This window comes from Oncorhynchus mykiss, chromosome 27 (genome assembly GCF_013265735.2).
Source record: "Oncorhynchus mykiss isolate Arlee chromosome 27, USDA_OmykA_1.1, whole genome shotgun sequence".
NCBI lineage: Eukaryota > Metazoa > Chordata > Actinopteri > Salmoniformes > Salmonidae > Oncorhynchus > Oncorhynchus mykiss.
Window position 1 is genome coordinate 14,536,310 of NC_048591.1, and position 18,221 is coordinate 14,554,530.

General features: G+C 47.4%; 1 protein-coding gene across 16 annotated transcripts in view; it reads right to left on the bottom strand.

Moving 5' to 3' along the window:
• The window catches only part of LOC110507082 (histone-lysine N-methyltransferase MECOM), a 187,270-nt gene that overhangs the window by 4,054 nt on the left and 164,995 nt on the right, over positions 1 to 18,221 (bottom strand). For 8 of the 16 annotated variants that reach the window (XM_036965531.1, XM_036965541.1, XM_036965537.1 and 5 more), the window contains 7 exons: positions 10,807 to 12,229; positions 10,558 to 10,648; positions 9,620 to 9,646; positions 5,755 to 5,921; positions 4,963 to 5,040; positions 2,806 to 2,975; positions 1,189 to 1,333 (listed from right to left, as the gene is read on the bottom strand). In XM_036965531.1, the coding sequence (XP_036821426.1) occupies positions 1,189 to 1,333; positions 2,806 to 2,975; positions 4,963 to 5,040; positions 5,755 to 5,921; positions 9,620 to 9,646; positions 10,558 to 10,648; positions 10,807 to 12,229 (2,101 nt within the window). The remainder of the gene's footprint in view (positions 1 to 1,188; positions 1,334 to 2,805; positions 2,976 to 4,962; positions 5,041 to 5,754; positions 5,922 to 9,619; positions 9,647 to 10,557; positions 10,649 to 10,806; positions 12,230 to 18,221) is intronic. The other 8 variants (XM_036965543.1, XM_036965534.1, XM_036965540.1 and 5 more) reach the window with 3 other exon arrangements.

Sequence of the window (18,221 nt, forward strand, 5' to 3'; positions counted from 1 at the left end):
AGCACAATGGGGAGAATCTGCTATCTGCTATCCATCTCTAGCGTTTATCAGACTGGGGCGATTATAGCGGGAATTGGACAGAGTTGAAAAGCAACGCGCCCCCTGGGTGGGACTGGGAGAGGCCCAGGGCTGCCAAGGCGGTAGTTGCCATGTCTTGTCGACATCGCAACGCACTGCATAGCGAGACCAGCAGCGCCGGCCCAGACCAGAGCCTCCGTGATTAAGAAAACAGATCCGCTAATTACGCGTTCAAACGTGGTAATTTGCTGGGGATAAAGTATCTATCATAAGTAGTCAGGAGCGCCGCACTTTGAAAGGAAACACGGGCCGACCCCCTGACCCCACCTTCTCCGACTTTCTTCCTGTCGGCGGACATGTTGGTTCCAGATGTGGGAGCAAGTCGCTCACGGGCTGCAGGTCCCCCCCCCCCCCCCCACATCTCACTGACGCTCCAAAGCCTGCATCCACAACCCCTTTTTTACACAATCAAAAGAAAGTCAAAGATTTCTATCTCTACCTCCCTGATCAAACCCAAGGCACGTAAAAATAAGCCCGCCGACCTGTAGCCGACCGCTATCCTGAAGTTGATCATAGTTTTACAAGAAAATTCATTTGCATAATCATCAGACATAATTGTATGCAAGGCCGATACCGGTGCACATGCATGGCCCAAAGTCAACAGTTGTGAAAAGCTCCAGCACGTTTCCAAATGTGGTAATTATCCCAGATGTCGTCAGTGATGATTGCTTATTGCTTCGAACCTCCCTGGGCGACATGTTCATTAATACACACACACACACGTACGCACACAGAAATTAATAAAGGCTGAAGTGCATCAGAATGCCGTAGCAGCCCAGCACAGAGAGGCCGTGTCCACCCATGTTTGTCTATAATCGTCTCCCTGTTTAGCCTCAAGCACTGAATATGTACTGCAGAAAAGCAGGCCTCTCGTTTGTGTGCGTGTGTGTGTGCATGTGTGTGTGTGCATGTGTATGCGCATGTGTGTGTGTGCTACAGAGGATAAGATGAATGATGAATGCATGTACTGTTTGTAAAAGCATTTTTTTTTTTACACACACACACATATAGTACATGTACATTCACACACACATATAGTACATGTACATTCACACACACATATAGTACATGTACATTCACACACACATCTAGACAAAACACATGACTTACCCTTCCTCAGAATGGTCAGGGGACGGCTGGTTCTGGCCTGTGTTGCCGATAAAGTTTCGTATTTCGTTGAAGTAGGAGTCCTCTTTGTCATCCAGGATGGCGCTGCTGCTGTCCAGCTCTGACCGAGGGGAGGACGCAGCCGTGCCTACAGAAAGACGACAATTCTAATCAGTCCGTTTGAATATTAGTATCAAAAGAATACAATTAAGACCACAGTGACAGCCCCATTGGATTCTCCCTTTGGATGACAAGAAACTATTTGGAATCAGATAGTTGACGAGAAACCAATCCCCCACTGGCCTGTATGGGGCACCAGTGTTCCAGTATGTAGTGAATCTCCTGTTGCTGTTGGACCAAGGCCTGCCGGAATAGCACCCTTACACTGGCCTTATTACCCGGAAGTAAAGCTACTGCGGGGTTGAGGTCAATTGTTCCATTTCATTTCAGTTCAATTTAGAATTTGAATTTTTGTGTACTTCCGGAATTGATATGGCAGACCCTAACCCTGTACTCCAGTCTGTTTTTTCCTGGCAGTACTCATCCCCAATATAGTACCCGGTTGAGTATAATAAGCATATATTTAAGCAAACCAATATTATATTGACACTAGGAGCTCAGACAGCGATGGGACCAAACGTACAAGTCTCTAGGTTTCCAGAGAATGCAATGCCAATATTTGCTTTAATAAGTTAATGTATCTGATCAATTAGACTAGCTCCCCAACCAGAACTTTACGATGGGCGTCTGGCCAGGTGTCTTCTGCTCGCCTCCACATTTCTGATGCGATTCGGGGGGTTGCTGCGACGCAGAGCTACCTATCACACTCAACCAGCGATGATTTGTACCGCCGAAAAAAGCTGCCGAGTCGTCGAACATTCAGAGCACAACGGTATGGTGTTGTCGTAGAGACGGACGACAGATTAATTTCATCTCATTTCTTAGCTTCCCCAAATGCTTTCTTTAACCGTAAGTAAATTACATTAAACGGCTGGAGAATTTACGGAGGCAATTGAGGCTGAGTGAGTGAGTGCTCACACAGCACATAAATATATTTGAATCATCAGCAGTTTTGTTGGTCACCAGTTAATTTGAAGAAAGATAGATACACACACACTGTTGAATGCTCCCGCAGTTTTATTGCGCAACGCTTGGACCCCAAAGAGTTTGTCAGGTTTGAAACATCCCACAATAAAACTGCGGGAGCATTAAAACGTGTACCTGTCTTTCTTTCATGACATAATTATTGTGTATTTAGCTTTACAAACTGCACACCTCTGAGAACAAGCCATCTCGACCTGCGAGCTAAATCAAGGGTGAGCGAGGGTGAGGGAGAGAGACGTGGCACGAGCTCAGCCATCCACATAAAGAGCTGGGAACATTTTCACACTGTGAGACATTTTACTACCTGACGTCACAATCATAGCGACTGGGAACTATTTCACGCTGGGAAGATTTTTTACATGACATCCTGCACCTGCAAGTTACTGGATGTAAGTACACTGCTACTACACAGGTTCATTTCCTAGGTTTCTGTAAAGCACTTTGTAACCAACGACTTATGTAACAAGGGCTTTATAAATACATTTGATTGATTGACTGACTGAGAGGCTCTCTCACCTGAGAGGTTACCGTTCTCGTGTTTCTTGAGGTGACGGTCCAGGTTGGTCTGCTGGCCGAAGCAGCGGTCACACAGGTGACACTTGAAGGGCTTCTCCTTGTTGTGGATGTTGCGGATGTGGCGCTGCAGATTGGAGGAGATGCTGAACGAGCGGTCGCAGTACTTACACCTGAGGAGACAGATAGGTAGGGGTCACTCATAGAGGTCAAAGGTCAAAACAGATGGGACTCATGTGGAACAATACAAATACACTACACACATGCTAGAGTAGATACAGTAAAATAATACAAGTAAAGAAAGACATAGGCCTTAAAGGGATACTTCACGGTTTTGACAATGAAGCCCTTCGTCTACTTCCCAGTGTCAGATGAACTAGTAAGGGAAAGGGAAAAGGGGATACCTAGTAAGTTGTACAACTGAATGCATTCAACTGAAATGTATCTTCTGCGTTTAACCCAACCTCTCTGAATCAGAGAGGTCCGGGGGGGGGGGGGCTGCCTTAATTGACATCCACGTCATCGGCACCCAGGGAACAGTGGGTTAACTGCCTTGCTCAGGGGCAGAATGACAGATTTTTACATTGTCAGCTCTGGGATTCGATCCAGCAACCTTTCGGTTACTGGCCCAACGCTCCTACCTGCCAGATATAATTTCTATGTCTCTGTGTGCAGAGAGAAGTTGCTAACTAGTGTTAGCGCAATGACTGGAAGTCTATGGTAACTGCTAGCATGCTAGTAGATAGCATAGACTTTCTAGTCATTGCACTAACACTAGCTAGTATTGGCTCGCGAAACTACCTCTAACCTCCTTCATACTGGATGCAGAGACATACAGATGTTTTCCATGAGTTCATCTGACTCTGAAGTATTCCTTTAACAATCTCCACTATTCGAATGATACACACACACACACACAAACACATACGTGTGTTCATGGACAGCCCCCGCCATCCCCCATTCTCTCTCTCTCTCAGACATGATGGAGGAGCTCATTCAAGGTGAAACCAGCTCTGTCTCTTATCTCCTGCCAGCACAAAACAGGCATGCAACAAATCTGTTCGAGCCTAGCCCCCTCCACATCTGTTTGAGCGTAGCCCCCCCCCCCCCCCCCCCCATGCAAAATTATACAAGATGATTACATCTTTTCTTCTAGCTGGAATTAGCTTGCTCAATTGGCCGTCCCTCAGGGGCGCCCTGTTATCTTCCGCAGAGATCTTTAATGACGTGCCAGAGGGTAGAGGCTCAATCTATCAGGCTGCTGCAGAGGCCTGATGGCCTCCCCTGTGGTCAACTGGCCTCCCCTGGATTGTGTACTCTGTGTGTGCGTGTGTGCGTGTGCGTGTGTGTGTGTGTGTGTGTGTGTGTGTGTGTGTGTGTGTGTGTGTGTGCTCCGAGTCGCCCCCTCCGACATCACAGTCATTATTCCAGCTGCTACCCCTGGACATCTGCCCGTGCTCCTCATCACCCCCATTTTTCACCAAACTTCCTTCTTTACCCCTCTCCCCTCCCCTCTCCCTGTCACACCCTCCCCCCATCTTCAAGTTCAAACCCCCCTCCTGTCAACCAGACGTCGGACACCATTTTTCATCAGGCAAATTATTTAGCAGAATGGTAATTGTTCCAGGCTTTTAATGGCGTAGGAAAACACACAAGAATGCTGCCCATAACTATGGACAGAAATTCTCTGGGAAAATATCCGTGTAGCAGCGGACTGGGTCTGATAAATGAACGATGGCTGTCTGGGAGGACTCGGTGTGTGCCTGATCATGTTCTCTGAGAAAGTGTGTGTATGTGTTTATGATTGTGTGCTTTTGTGTTCTTTTCATGGGTCTTTGTGTGTCTGTGTGAAAATGTGTGTAGTCTATCTGACAGACATTAACAGATGACTTATACTGTAATGAAAAAGCTGTCCTGTCTTTATTGAGTATTGTCTGCGCTCGTGGGGTGAGACGAACTGACGTTATAGGAGTGTTAGAGGGACATCATCCTTTCAGCACAGCATGATCACACTCCCTTTTCCCACATCCCTCATCCTACGGCTGACCCTTCTTTAGGGCTGGGTATGTTTAGCACATGATGTGTGTGTGTGTGTGTGTGTGTGTGTGTGTGTGTGTGTGTGTGTGCGCGCGCGCGTGTGTGTGTGTGTGTGTGACTTACCTGTACGGTTGCTCTCCTGTGTGTGTCCTTAGGTGGCGGGTCAGGTTGGCAGACCGTGGGAATAGTTTACCGCAGTATCTGATGGGCAGAGAACACCTCGTGTCACCATTCATCTTAGATTCAAATTACCAGCAGAAAATGTATTAAAATGTCTGCGACATCTCTTAGAAAATACAGCATGTTATGTGTTATGGTTATTTTGTGTTATATGTGTTATAGCTATTTTAATATTAATTTCACTCCCACACTCAGCACTTGAAGCTAATGGAATGTGTGTGAGTAAGCGTATGTGTATAACGTAGCAGTGGGTAGGTGCAGAGAGTGGGTGTTGTCCACACACACAGCAAAGAGTTAGATCAAAGCGCCGCCGGGGCCCCAAAGCCTCTCGTATTAATCTGCTAATCAGGGCCAACTCCCTGGGTAAACAGTGGGAGAGAGAGGGGGCCAAGCACGGCCCTCACTGAGTAACACAGCACACACAGTCACCTCAAAGGGTTGACACTGGCCAGCCATGGAAATGAACAAAATGTTTGTCTCAAGGACATGGAATGGAAATAGGCCATACACTCAAGGACATATGTCCTTTTCAGGTTTAAGGTCTATTCCAATTCAATTCAATTTAATCAAATTCAATTCAATTCATGAATTTAGAAGTATAGAAATAGGAATTGAGCACAACCATGGGACTTTCAATCAGAAAGTCACGAGGCCAAAACCAGAGATGACATATAGTGAAGACAAAACCAAAACAACCTCTGGTACTATTTGCGAGTAAACGGTTTCCATGGTTACCTGCAGGTGTAGCGCTCCTTGCCCTTCCGCAGTAGCGTCTCGGGGAGGGCAGTGGGCGGAGCTCGGAAGTCAAACATGGAGGGGACGGAGCGCATCAGGTCACCTGACTCCGGGTTAAGCGAACCAAACGTCTCAAGCTTCTCCGCCATGTTCTCAATGGCCGACATCTGAGGAGAGACATGTCACATGAATGGTCAGGAAAAAACTTTATGGAACCTTCATTTAACCAAGTAAGTCCGTAAGTAACACACCTTATTTCAATTGATCATCTGGCAGGTTTCAGCTTCAGGGGCAACTTCTGGAGTCTTTAGGGATGTGGGGCTGTATTATGGACTCCCTTGGTTGCACATCATTCCCTAACCTAATGTGTGGGCCTTAACCCAACAACAACAAAAATCCCATCAACAAAGGCATATCTAGAATCTCTAGGAACACTACTTACCAGTTTTAAGGTTAAATGTGTCCCTTGCTGTCAAATAAATGTCTGAATGCAACGTTTGTCCTAACCGCACCACATTCCTGCTGTACAGACAGTGGTAGATTACATGGTAGGAAGTGTTGAGTGAAGCAGCCCGCTGTCTAACTAGGCAGGATTGTGGTGCCGTTCGGACAAAAGTTGCGTTCAGACATTTATTTGATAGCGAGGTAAGTAGTGTTCCTAGAGATTATAGATATGCCTTTGTTGACGGGGGAAAAAATGTTGGGTGGAGCCGGACACATTAGGTTAGGGTTATTTTCCATCAATAATACAGTCCAATATCGCAAAAGATCCCCCTAAATAGCCCCTGAAGGTAGTGCCAGCAGTGCATATAAGCAGAACAGAGCAGAGGGGTTGATGTGACAACATGAGTATAGTCCTTCAGAGAGAAGCTCTGACTGGCATTGAGTTGAGAGACACCATAAACCAAGGCTGTATTCAAACTAGGTCATATTGAAAATAGAAACCAATACTGTACTTTACACATCAGATCAGAGTATTATTGACTGTCTTTTCCAGGGCTGGTATTAGGGTATTGTATATGGGAATATTATGCAGCTTCATTCCACCACTACTGGTCAGTGGAAGTCAGGTCAGGTGGTGTATGAATGTAATCAACTCTGTTTTACACACACACACACACACACACACACACACACACACACACACACACACACCCCTGCACGCATGCCCACACACACACACACAAACACACACACATGCCCGCACGCATGCCTGCACACACATGCACACACGCACGCACGCACACACAAACAAACAAACAAACAGAAGGACTGTATACAATTTACTAATGAAGGCTAACATTTGCTTTCATCAAATATGCTTAAAATCCTTGGAGAAACATCTACTTGTCAGATGGTGTATGCGTGTGTGTATGTGTGTGTGTGTGTGTGTGTGTGTGTGTGTGTGTGTGTGTGTGTGTGTGTGTGTGTGTGTGTGTGTGTGTGTGTGTGTGTGTGTGGTGTGTGTGTGTGTGTGTGTGTGTGTGTGAGAGAGAGAGAGAGAGAGAGTGATAGAGAGAATATGTGTTAGTAAGGTGTGTGTGTGAGAGGAAGAAAAAGAGTGTGTTAATGTGTGTTTGTGTGCTTGCTTACTCTATGTGTGTGTGTGCTTGCATGCTATACTTGTGTTTGTGTGTGTGTGCAGGGGCAGAGGAGTGATTCATGTCCACTGCTGGGCTGTAAACCATTCGGTGCACAATGCGGGCAGACAGCACATTTGTCAATATGAAAGATGTTGACATTACTGATCAAGGGCCAGACACGGGTAATAATGATATCGCTGTGCTGAGAGGGGCGGGATGGAGGGATGGGGGAGAAGAAGAGGAAGGAGAGAAGGGGGGGGGGGACATCCCAGCAGGCCGCGGGGCCTGTCAGCCTATCTCGCGCAGGACAGCTTTTTTTTAAGGTGCCACAAATTTGCATTATTTTGCGTGTATTGAATTTTTTGTGTGTTCCTTATTCTTATTTCAATAAGGCAACAAATCAGTGGTGATTGGGTCCTCCGGCAGCGCCACGGGCCCTGTTCACCGACTGACATTCCATCTCAGCCCCCTGTCACTCTGAGACTTTACATAGAGTGAGGCAGAGAAAGAGAGAAAGCGAGAGAGAGAGAGAAAGCGAGAGAGAGTGAGAGATTGAGAGAGAGAGAGAGAGAGAGAGAGAGACAGAGAGAGAGAGAGAGAGAGAGAGAGAGAGAGAGAGGAAGAGAGAGAGAGCGAGATTGAGAGAGAGAGGGAGTGAGAGGGAGAATGAGAGAGAGAGAGAGAGACAGAGAGAGAGACAGAGAGAGAGAGAGAGAGAGAGAGGAAGAGAGAGAGAGCGAGATTGAGAGAGAGAGAGAGGGAGTGAGAGCGAGATTGAGAGAGAGAGGGAGTGAGAGGGAGAATGAGAGAGCAAGAGACAGACAGAGACAGAAAGAAAAAGAGCAGAAAGAGAACCTAGATGGAGAAACTGACCGATGATGAACGACCACAGACGTTACAGGCCAGGGCTGATTAAGAGTGAAGGCTGGGTGTAAAGTTCCGACTGTGGGAGTATGTGGGGTGTCAGGTCCATTTGATTATGAATATGCCAATGCTCCGTGCCGTGAATCAAAGGCCTCCTCGTGAGGACGGGAATGGGAGGGGGAGGCGAGGGTGAAATGCTTCCATATTTCTTGTGAATATGCAATATGTATTTCATTGGGGCTCTTTATGGGTATGGGGGCTAAAGCTCAGTTTGTTTCCCTCCTTGCTCAATGACAGGCCATAACTCGCCCGCGCATTAGGAGCCCTAAAGCTGTCCGCCGTATTGAGCCGGCGTGCAAGATAAGACACTTTAGTTTGAGAGCGAGAGGTTGAGGCTGAAACAGCTAGGCCCACCCTGGCTGTTCTTCTGTCTACTGAGGCAACCCTTCCTCTGGTACACACTGGTTCTCCGTCCTCTCTGGCTGTTCAGTTCACTTGTGTTCCTCCCTCTGTGAGAACTCTCTGTATTGTCTACTACCGGTGAGATAAGTCAGAAGCAGAACAAACAGCTTTGAGATGTTATAGATTTGTAAATATTTTCAGTCAGGTTCACTAGAACTCATTTGATATAATACGGAGGATGAGAGGTCTAATCGCGGGAACAAGGAGGATAAATGCTCACACATTTACTTAATTGTGATTCCCTCAAAATCCCCTTTAGATGCAACCTCCCCCCTTCCCTTCCTCCTTCTCCTCCTCCTCCTGCTCTGTCTGTGTGTCTGAACTTGCTTGTTGCTGTAGTGTCTCTGTGGGGCCAGCTGTTGATTAGTTATCTTCAGATGTCAGTGATGCTGAGAGCGCCTTAATTAGTGAGATGCATTCTCAATTGTTGATCTTATCTGGAAACAGATGTCGGAGGGAGGAACTCCCCCTCCCTCCCTGGGTCCCTAAGAGACTGTTACCCTCGCGCTGATACAGACCAGTCCCCCCTGTCTTACCCGCTCTGTGCCCATTCCAACAGCCCTGCATCACTCTCCAAATAAGCAAATATATATACAACCCTCAGTGCTGTTAGCACTACAGGGTGGAACCCAGCTAGAAATCCCAGGCCTATCATGTGGACAAATGAGTGATTGTAAATTAATCTAAATGGGAATTTGCAGACATTTACAAGATTATTTTACTAAAATGAGTGAAAAAGCATATGTTGTTTTTAAAAACGGGTCTAAAATCCAGTGATAAGCAGTGATGGCTTGTATGGCTGATGCCTGGTCAGTAGTTGCTGGTGATTGGCCAGAGCCATGCGCAGTCTGAGTGACATGGAGGGTGTTATGATGAGGACCCATACACACATGGGGGGGTCTGGGGGTTTAGGGGAGGCAGAAGCACAGAGACATGTAGGTGTAGATGAAACTTACCCAGGATCTCTGAACTGGCATACGAAACTGAGGGGCAGGACAGAAGGAAAAGAGCAGTCAGAACCAGGAAGTAGACCACGGATCAACAGCTTTTTATTGGACGCATATGGGCATTGGGTGGGGGGGGTGATGATGTCACAAAGGGTCAGGTGACTTGGTAACAAAACCCGAAAATGTCCAACTGTAAAAATATATATTTTTTAAAGAGACCCTGTGGCCAGAGTGTTTCTGGGACTGATTTGTGTGTCCAGACATCATAAAGTCGTAAAGATGGCCTAACCCCTGTTACTGTTTCTACTGATAGGACACCTCATTAAGCCACGTGCCACGGCCATGTGGCGTTACAGAGCTAGAGACTGGTTCACAGTGTGGAAAGGGGGCATAAATCAGACGACTCAAACAGCCAGTAAAAACCAGGCCTGAAACGGCTAGTAAAAACCAGGCCTGAAACGGCCAGTTAAAAACACCAGGCCCTGAGAAAATGTTTTCCTACGGGCCAATTTTCACTGCTGGGAAGAGCGAAAGCATGAATGTCAACGCACGTCAATGCATACACACGCACTGAGTCATGCTACACACGATAGAGAAATCACAGGCAGCGCAGTCTGGGGGCAAAATTCGGGATCTTTAAAAGGGTATCATTTTTTATATTGTAGTCAAAGACACATATGTGAGAACTTGTCAGTTTGTGCCCTTTTCAGTCTTCCACATCTGGTTCAGATAGCTGTGAACAGGACAGACCAGACCCAAACATGCTTTAGCGTGGATCAGACTGAACACTGCCTCTGGTCCCCATCAGAACCAGAACCCCTCGGACCACCCCCAGACCAACCCCAGATCGCCTCACCCTGCCTGGGCCTCAGAAGCAAAGAGGGCCCCTGGTCTGGCTGTCCCTGTGAAGCAACAGTAACACTGAGATAGAACAGGACAGGACCTACCTGTGGATGGAAGAGGAAGCCGGGGGCAGGCCTCATGTACTTGTCTTTCAGAGCCTCAAACGGATCGTTCATCTTCCTCTTCTCAACCCTGCTAATATTACAACTCTATCAGTTCTTAGACACCGACACTCAAAAAGACATTCACATCCAACAATATAGGAAAAAGTACTTATAGGAAGGTAAAGACACATATTGCTATATATATTTATATTTATACTGGTGAGGTTCAGTTCTAGAGATTCACAGTACCTGTAGATGGGGTCCATGAACAAGGGGGTGGGCCTGGCGTGCTGCAGAGAGGTGTCGGCTTTAGGTAGCTCCATCCCTGCCTTGTCTTCTCCAAACACGTGGATCTTCTTTGATTCCTCCCCCCGGGGGGCGTGGCTACTGCTGCGGTTCCTAGTGCCGCCCATGCTCAGATCCAGCGGCTGGTCCTGATTGGTGGAACGTGAGGAGGCCTCCGGTTTGGATTTGGAGACTGGGACGAAGGGGGCGAGGACCTTCTCCTCCTGCTTGCGCTTGGTGGTAAGGTCAAAGGGCGACTCAGAGGTCCTGCTCTGGCGCTTCTTAGAGGGTTCGTCAGGTGGGGACTGGGGCTCCCCCTTTAGGCCTGGAGGTCTGAGCTCTCTCTCTGGGAAGGGGTAGACGGGCGGGGAGAAGTTTGGGAAGAAGGGCAGGGGGAACATGGAGGGGTAGGGCAGGGCGCCTACCTTCTTGTCCTGCAGGCCCGCCAGCCCCGTGGAGCCAAAGTACCTCTCAGCGATGGAGGCGATGGCCTTGATGGAGTCATTGACCGCCCCTGAGACAGCCGTGTGCTCGTCCAGCGAGGGAGGGAACAAGGCGGGGCTACCTTGGAACTCCTTAGTGTGGTTACTGATCAGGGTGGTGGGGCTCTGGGGGCCTCTGCCCGCCTTCCTTTTGGGCCCTTTCCCGTTCTCCCGGGGTGCCCTCTCCCGCTGGCCTTCGCTTTCCATGTCGCTCTCCAGCTCCGAGCCTGATGTGGTATCTAGGTCGCTCCCACTGGGAGTGCTTACGTCATCCAGATCGCTGCTCTCTGATTGGCTGCTCATCTTCCCGCCGCTGTGCCTCTGCTTGGAGGAGGAGCCATGGGACTGTCGCTGCTCTGTCCCCTGTGGCTGCTCGCTACCGGGCAATGCCTCCTTGCGGAGGGTCTTGAGCAGTTCTCTGGCCTCTTGGGCTCCGGGGCTAGGCGACAGGAGGGGGCTCTTGATGTGCTCCGTACCGGGACCTAGGGGCCGTCTGACTGGGGAGGTGGCCTGTATGAGAGGGGGTCGGTGGTACAGTCCAGAGGAGAATAGACCCGGGAAGCTGAAGGGGAAGCCAGGGGCGGTCGGAAATGTCAGGCCGCTGTGGTGCCGGTTCCCAAAGTAGTCCGCCAGGCTGGCGCTGCTGTGCCCCATCCCTCCCATAGCGGCCTTGTCCATGGCACCAGGGACACCGGGGAGGGACATGCCTTGGGCATGGGCGAACAACCCCCCTGCCGTGAAATGGTTTTTGCCCTCACAGAAGCGCCGGTGCTTGTTGAGGGAGGAGGTGGTGCTGAACATCTGGCCACAGTCCTTACACTTGATCTGGGTGCGGCAGTCAGCGTGCATGCGCTTGTGGCGGCACAGGTTGGAGAACTGAGTGTAGGACTTGTGGCACACCTCGCCTGCAGGGAGAGGGAGACAGACACGGGGCACTCATAGGCATGTCCAACATCACAAACACACAGAGTACATCTCTGACCATAAGAGCCAAGAGTTTTCCCTATGATCCTGTAGTCAGGAAGACCTCCAGGCTTTAGTCGTGACACTACACATGCATTTCAGAATGGGGGACTACAGTACAAGACACCAGCTGGGTGTAAGATGTCCTAGTCTGAGAATGTTATTTCAGTGAGGTGAAGGGGGAATGACATGAGACATCAGATCCTGTCATTGTCATGGGGCTTTGTTCCTCTGGGCTGAGACCGAGTCAGTGGAACTCATCACCTGCACATCAAACACAGTGCACCTCCAGGCATTGTACTCCAAGGAGACCGTAAACAAACACACACAGGTACACACGTACACGTACATACACACACGTGTGCACACAGACATGCATACACATTAGATATTCATATAACTCACAATAGACAAAAACACACATATGAGCACACATACACACATAGATATGCAGACACATTCAAATATATTAAAATATCACATAACACATGACACATACACACACACACACAGAGAGGCTCACTTGCAGACACACGGCACAATGGCTCTATTTTGAGCCTGTGAAGGAAGCAGAGTTGAATGAATCCTATCCTGCAGGTCCGGTTCCCAGGGACAGGGCTCACGTCCTTCGCTGCCCACCTCCCCCCTCACCTCCCACTCCCCACTGGCCGAGTCCCCCTCACCCTGTCCCTGTCAGCTAGCTCACTGTAACCTTCCCACAGTCCCACAGTCCCTTCTCTGTCTGACTCCACCCTGCTATGTGGCAGACCACATTGTTGAAGAGAACATAGTGGCTAGACAAGAGTTCTCCAACAGGTCTCCAACAGGTCTCCAACAGGTTTCCAACAGGTCTCCAACAGGTCTCCAACAGGTTTCCAACAGGTCTCCAACAGGTCTCCAACAGGTTTCCAACAGGTCTCCAACAGGTTTCCAACAGGTCTTCAACAGGTCTCCAACAGGTTTCCAACAGGTCTCCAACAGGTCTCCAACAGGTCTCCAACAGGTTTTCAACAGGTTTCCAACAGGTGTCCAACAGGTCTCCAACAGGTCACCAACAGGTCTCCAACAGGATTCCAACAGGTCTCCAACAGGTCTCCAACAGGTTTCCAACAGGTCTCCAACAGGTCTCCAACAGCTCCCAGTAGCTCACAGCCCACAGCCCACATATGAGTAGCTTGCCAAACAATTCTGAAAGTACATGCAATTTTTCACCGAAAACTGTGATAAACAAATCTCACAAGTATCAGTCACCGTAAGCTCCCAGCTACTATCTAATCAACGCAACATTGACATTATGCCAACCCTGGTTAGCCACTATTTGCTTAAAAAGCCAAACCTAACACAATGTCTGCCAATTAATTTCCAGCAATATTGCCCCGTCTGTCTATGTAGTTTGCACGTTTGTCTATCACTCCGTGTGCATCCAGTTGATGTGATAACCATCTTGTGGGTTGACAGAAATACATTCCCTAAAACATTCTCAATTAAATGTTAAATGCAAAGTAGGCTTACCTGGCAGAAGTATATAATGAGTAAGTATATAATTTGTATCTATTATTTGCTATTTGCTAATTTTTCCATGAAATGAGCAACAGTAGTACAGAACCATAATTTCTCACTCGCTAGACGCACAATTAATGGCGCCGGAGGGGATGACTGCCATTTTACGGGCTCCTAACCAGCTGTGCTGTCGACGAGTAGGTAAACCACCACTTCCCTCTGTATTATTGGCCAACGTGCAATCATTGGAAAACAAACGGGATGATCTACGATTAAGACTATGCTACCAACAGGACATTAAAAACTGTAATATTTTATGTTTCACCGAGACGTGGCTGAACGACGATAGAGCTAGCTGGCTTCTCCATGCATCGGCAGGACAGGCAGGACAGAGCAGCTACGTCTGGTAAGACGAGGGGCGGGGGTGTGTATCTATTTGTCAATAACTGCTGGTGCCAATGTCTAATATTAAAGAAGACTAAAGGTATTGCTTGCCTGAGGTAGAATACCTCATGACAATCTGTAGACCACACTATCTACCAAAAGAGTTCTTATCTGTATTATTCATAGCCGTCTATTTACCTCCACAAACTGATGCTGGCAAAGAAAATGCTTATCCAGAAGTGGCGCAACTAGTGGCCGGGGACTTTAACGCCCATTTTACCTAATTTCTATCAGCATGTCACATGTGCAGCCAGAGGAGAAAAAAACACTAGACCACCTTTACCCGACACACAGAGATGCATACAAAGCTCTCCCTCGTCCTCCGTTTGGCAAATTTAACCATAATTATATCCTCCTGATTCCTGCTTACAAGCAAAAACTAAAGCAGGAAGTACCAGTGACTTGCTCAATACGGAAGTACTCAGATGATGCGGATGCTATGTTACAGGACTGTTTTTCTTGCACAGACTGGAATATGTTCCGGGATTCACCCAATGGCGTTGAGGAGTATACCACCTCAGTCACTGGCTTCATCAATAAGTGCATTGGCGATGTCGTCCCCACAGTGACCATATGCACATTTCCCAACCAGAAACCATGGACTAAAGGCAACATCCGCAACGAGTTATAGGCTAGAGCTGCCACTTTCAAGGAGAAGGACACTAATCTGGACGCTTATAAGACATTCCTCTATGCCCTCAGATGAACCATCAAACAGGCAAAGCATCAATAAAGGACTAAGACTGAATCCTACTACACCGGCTCTGATGCTTGTCGGATGTGGCAGGGCTTGAAAAATATTACGGACTACAAAGGGAAACCCATCCCCTAGCTGCCCAGTAACGCGAGCCTACCAATTAAGCGAAATGCCTTTTATGCTTGCATCAAGGCAAGCAACACTGAAGCATGCATGAACGCACCAGCTGTTCCGAATGACCATGTGATCACTCTCTCTGTAGCCGATGTCAACAATACCTTTAAACAGGTCAACATTTACAAAGCCGCGGGACAGGACGGATTACCAGGACGTGTACTTGAAGCATGCGTGGACCAACTGGAAAGTGCCTTCACTGACATTTACAACCTCTCCCTGACCGAGTCTGTAATACTTACATGCTTCAAACAGACCACCATAGTCCCTGTGCTCAAGAAAGCGAAGGTAACCTGCCTAAATGATTACAGCCCCGTAGCACTCACGTCGGTAGCCATGAAGTGCTTTGAAAGGCTGGTCATGGCTCACATCAACACCATCATGCCAGAAACCCTAGACCCACTCCAATTTACATACTGCCCCAACAGATCCACAGATGACGCAATCTCAATCGCACTCCACACTACCCTTTCCCACCTGGACAAAAGGAACACCTATGTGAGAATGCTGTTCATTGACTTCAGCTCAGCATTAAACACCATAGTGTCCACAAAGCTCATCACTAAGCTAAGAACCCTGGGACTAAACACATTCCTCTGCAACTGGATCCTGGACTTCCCGATGGACCGCCCCCAGATGGTAACGGTAGGCAACAACACATCTGGCATGCTGATCCTCATCATTGGGGCCCATCAGGGGTGCGTGCTTAGTCCCCTCCTGTACTCCCTGTTCACTCACAACTGCATGGCCAAGCATGACTCCAACACCATCATTAAGTTTGCTGACGACAAAACAGTGATAGGCCTGATCACCAACAACGATGAGACAGCCTATAGGGAGGAGGTCTGAGACCTCTCCCTCAATGTCAGCAAGACAAAGGAGCTGATCGTGGACTATAGGAAAAGGAGGGCCGAACAGGCCCCCATTAACATCGACGGGGCTGAAGTGGAGCAGGTCGAGAGTTTCAAGTTCCTTAGTGTACACATCACCAACGAACTATCATGGTCCTAACATACCAAGACAGTTGTGAAGAGGGCACGACAACATATTTTCCCCCTCAGGAGACTGAAAAGATTTGGCATGGGTCCCCAGATCCTCAAAAAGTTCTACAGCTGCACCATAGAGAGCCTCCTGACCATTTGCATCACCACCTGGTATGGCAACTGCTTGGCATCCGACCGTAAGCCGTAAGGCCGAGTGCATCACTGGGGCCAAGCTTCCTGACATCCAGGACCAATATACTAGGCGGTGTCAGAGGAAGGCCCAACATTTTTTCATAGACTCCAGTCACCCAAGTCATAGACTGTTCTCTCTGCTACCGCAAGTCAAGCGGTACCGGAGCGCCAAGTCTAGGACCAAAAGGCTCCTTAACAGCTTCTACCCCTAAGCCATAAGACTGCTGAACAACTGAACAAATGGCCACCCTGACTTTTTACATTGACCCTCCCACCCATTTGTTTTTACAATGCTGCTACTCGCTGTTTATTATCTAGGCATAGTCACTTTACAAATGACCTCCACTAACCTGTAACTCCGCACATTTTTTTTTTATTTTACCTTTATTTAACCAGGCAAGTCAGTTAAGAACAAATTCTTATTTTCAATGACGGCCTGGGAACAGTGGGTTAACTGCCTGTTCAGGGGCAGAACGACAGATTTGTACCTTGTCAGCTCGGGGGTTTGAACTCGCAACCTTCCGGTTACTAGTCCAACGCTCTAACCACTAGGCTACCCTGCCGCCCCACATTGACTCGGTACCGTTAGCCCCTGTATATAGCATTGTTATTGTTATGTAATTTTCTTGTGTTACTTTTATATATATATATATTTTTTCACTTTAGTCTATTTAGTAAATATTTTCTTAACTCTATTTCTTGAACTGCATTGTTTGTTAAGGGCTTGCATTGTTGGTTAAGGGCTTGTAAGTGCAGCAGGTAGCCTAGTGGAGTGGTTAGAGCGTTGGACTAGTAACCGAAAGGTTGCAAGATCGAATTCCCGACCTGACAAGATAAAAATCTGTCGTTCTGCCCCTGAACAAGGCAGTTAAAGCCACCGTTCCTAGGCCGTCATTGAAAATAAGAATGAGTTGGTAACTGATTTGCCTAGTAAAATAAAGGTAATATAAAAAAAAGTATGTGTTTCACCTTTTGAATTCGGTGCATGTGTCAAATAACATTTGATTAAAGGGGAATTATACAAAAAAAATGTACATTTTTAAAAGTTTTCTTCCAGACCAAAAAAAGGTATTCTGAGTAGCTTGTGACATGGCTCTCATGCTAGAAAAGGTTGGAGACCCCTGGGCTAGATGATAGCGAGATAAAAAGAAACAGTCATATAGAGATCATATCTATACATACAGTAGCTTCTGGATAATAGTCATTCTGTTTCATATTCTCTATTGGAATTCTAACTCTATTGGAATTCTGGATGACAATTTGGATATCAAAACGTACTCTTAAATAATATGTATGATATTGAATAATATTGCAATCTATAACTATATTGATTCAAATATTACTCATCATACAGTATGTAGTCTAAAGGTGATTGTTTTTCATATGGTGGTATGGAAATGGAATGAATTGGGAATCTTGGGTAAGACAATGACGTGCATACCTTGCTGTTATAATTAATGTTCTTCGAATCCAGGGCAAAGATCTCAAAATGAATGATTAAGTCTTTGAAGGAGTCAACGTCGTAATTGATCAAGAGATGTTGAGTCTAGGCGTAAATATTTGATGCGCCTGAGGCTCGTTGGCTAACGTGGGTGTTGTTATCCGTTTCCTCTCTGTTGTAGAACGAGTAGAAACAGTGGCTGTAAATCACACACTCCTGACATTTACAGACTTACAACAGACACACATGACACACAGGGTGTGAGGGACCTGATCCACTCCACACGTGTGTTTTGTCAGCTCACCATAAACTGTAACTAAATATTATAAACACATTCCTGTGAAGAGCAGCTTTGAGTAAGACAGCCCCAGTGTCTGAATGAATGATTATGGCCAGAGTGGTCTACAGAAAGCCACCAGCATAGGCTTTCCACCTTGGTACACACACACACACACACACACACACACACACACACACACACACACACACACACACACACACAC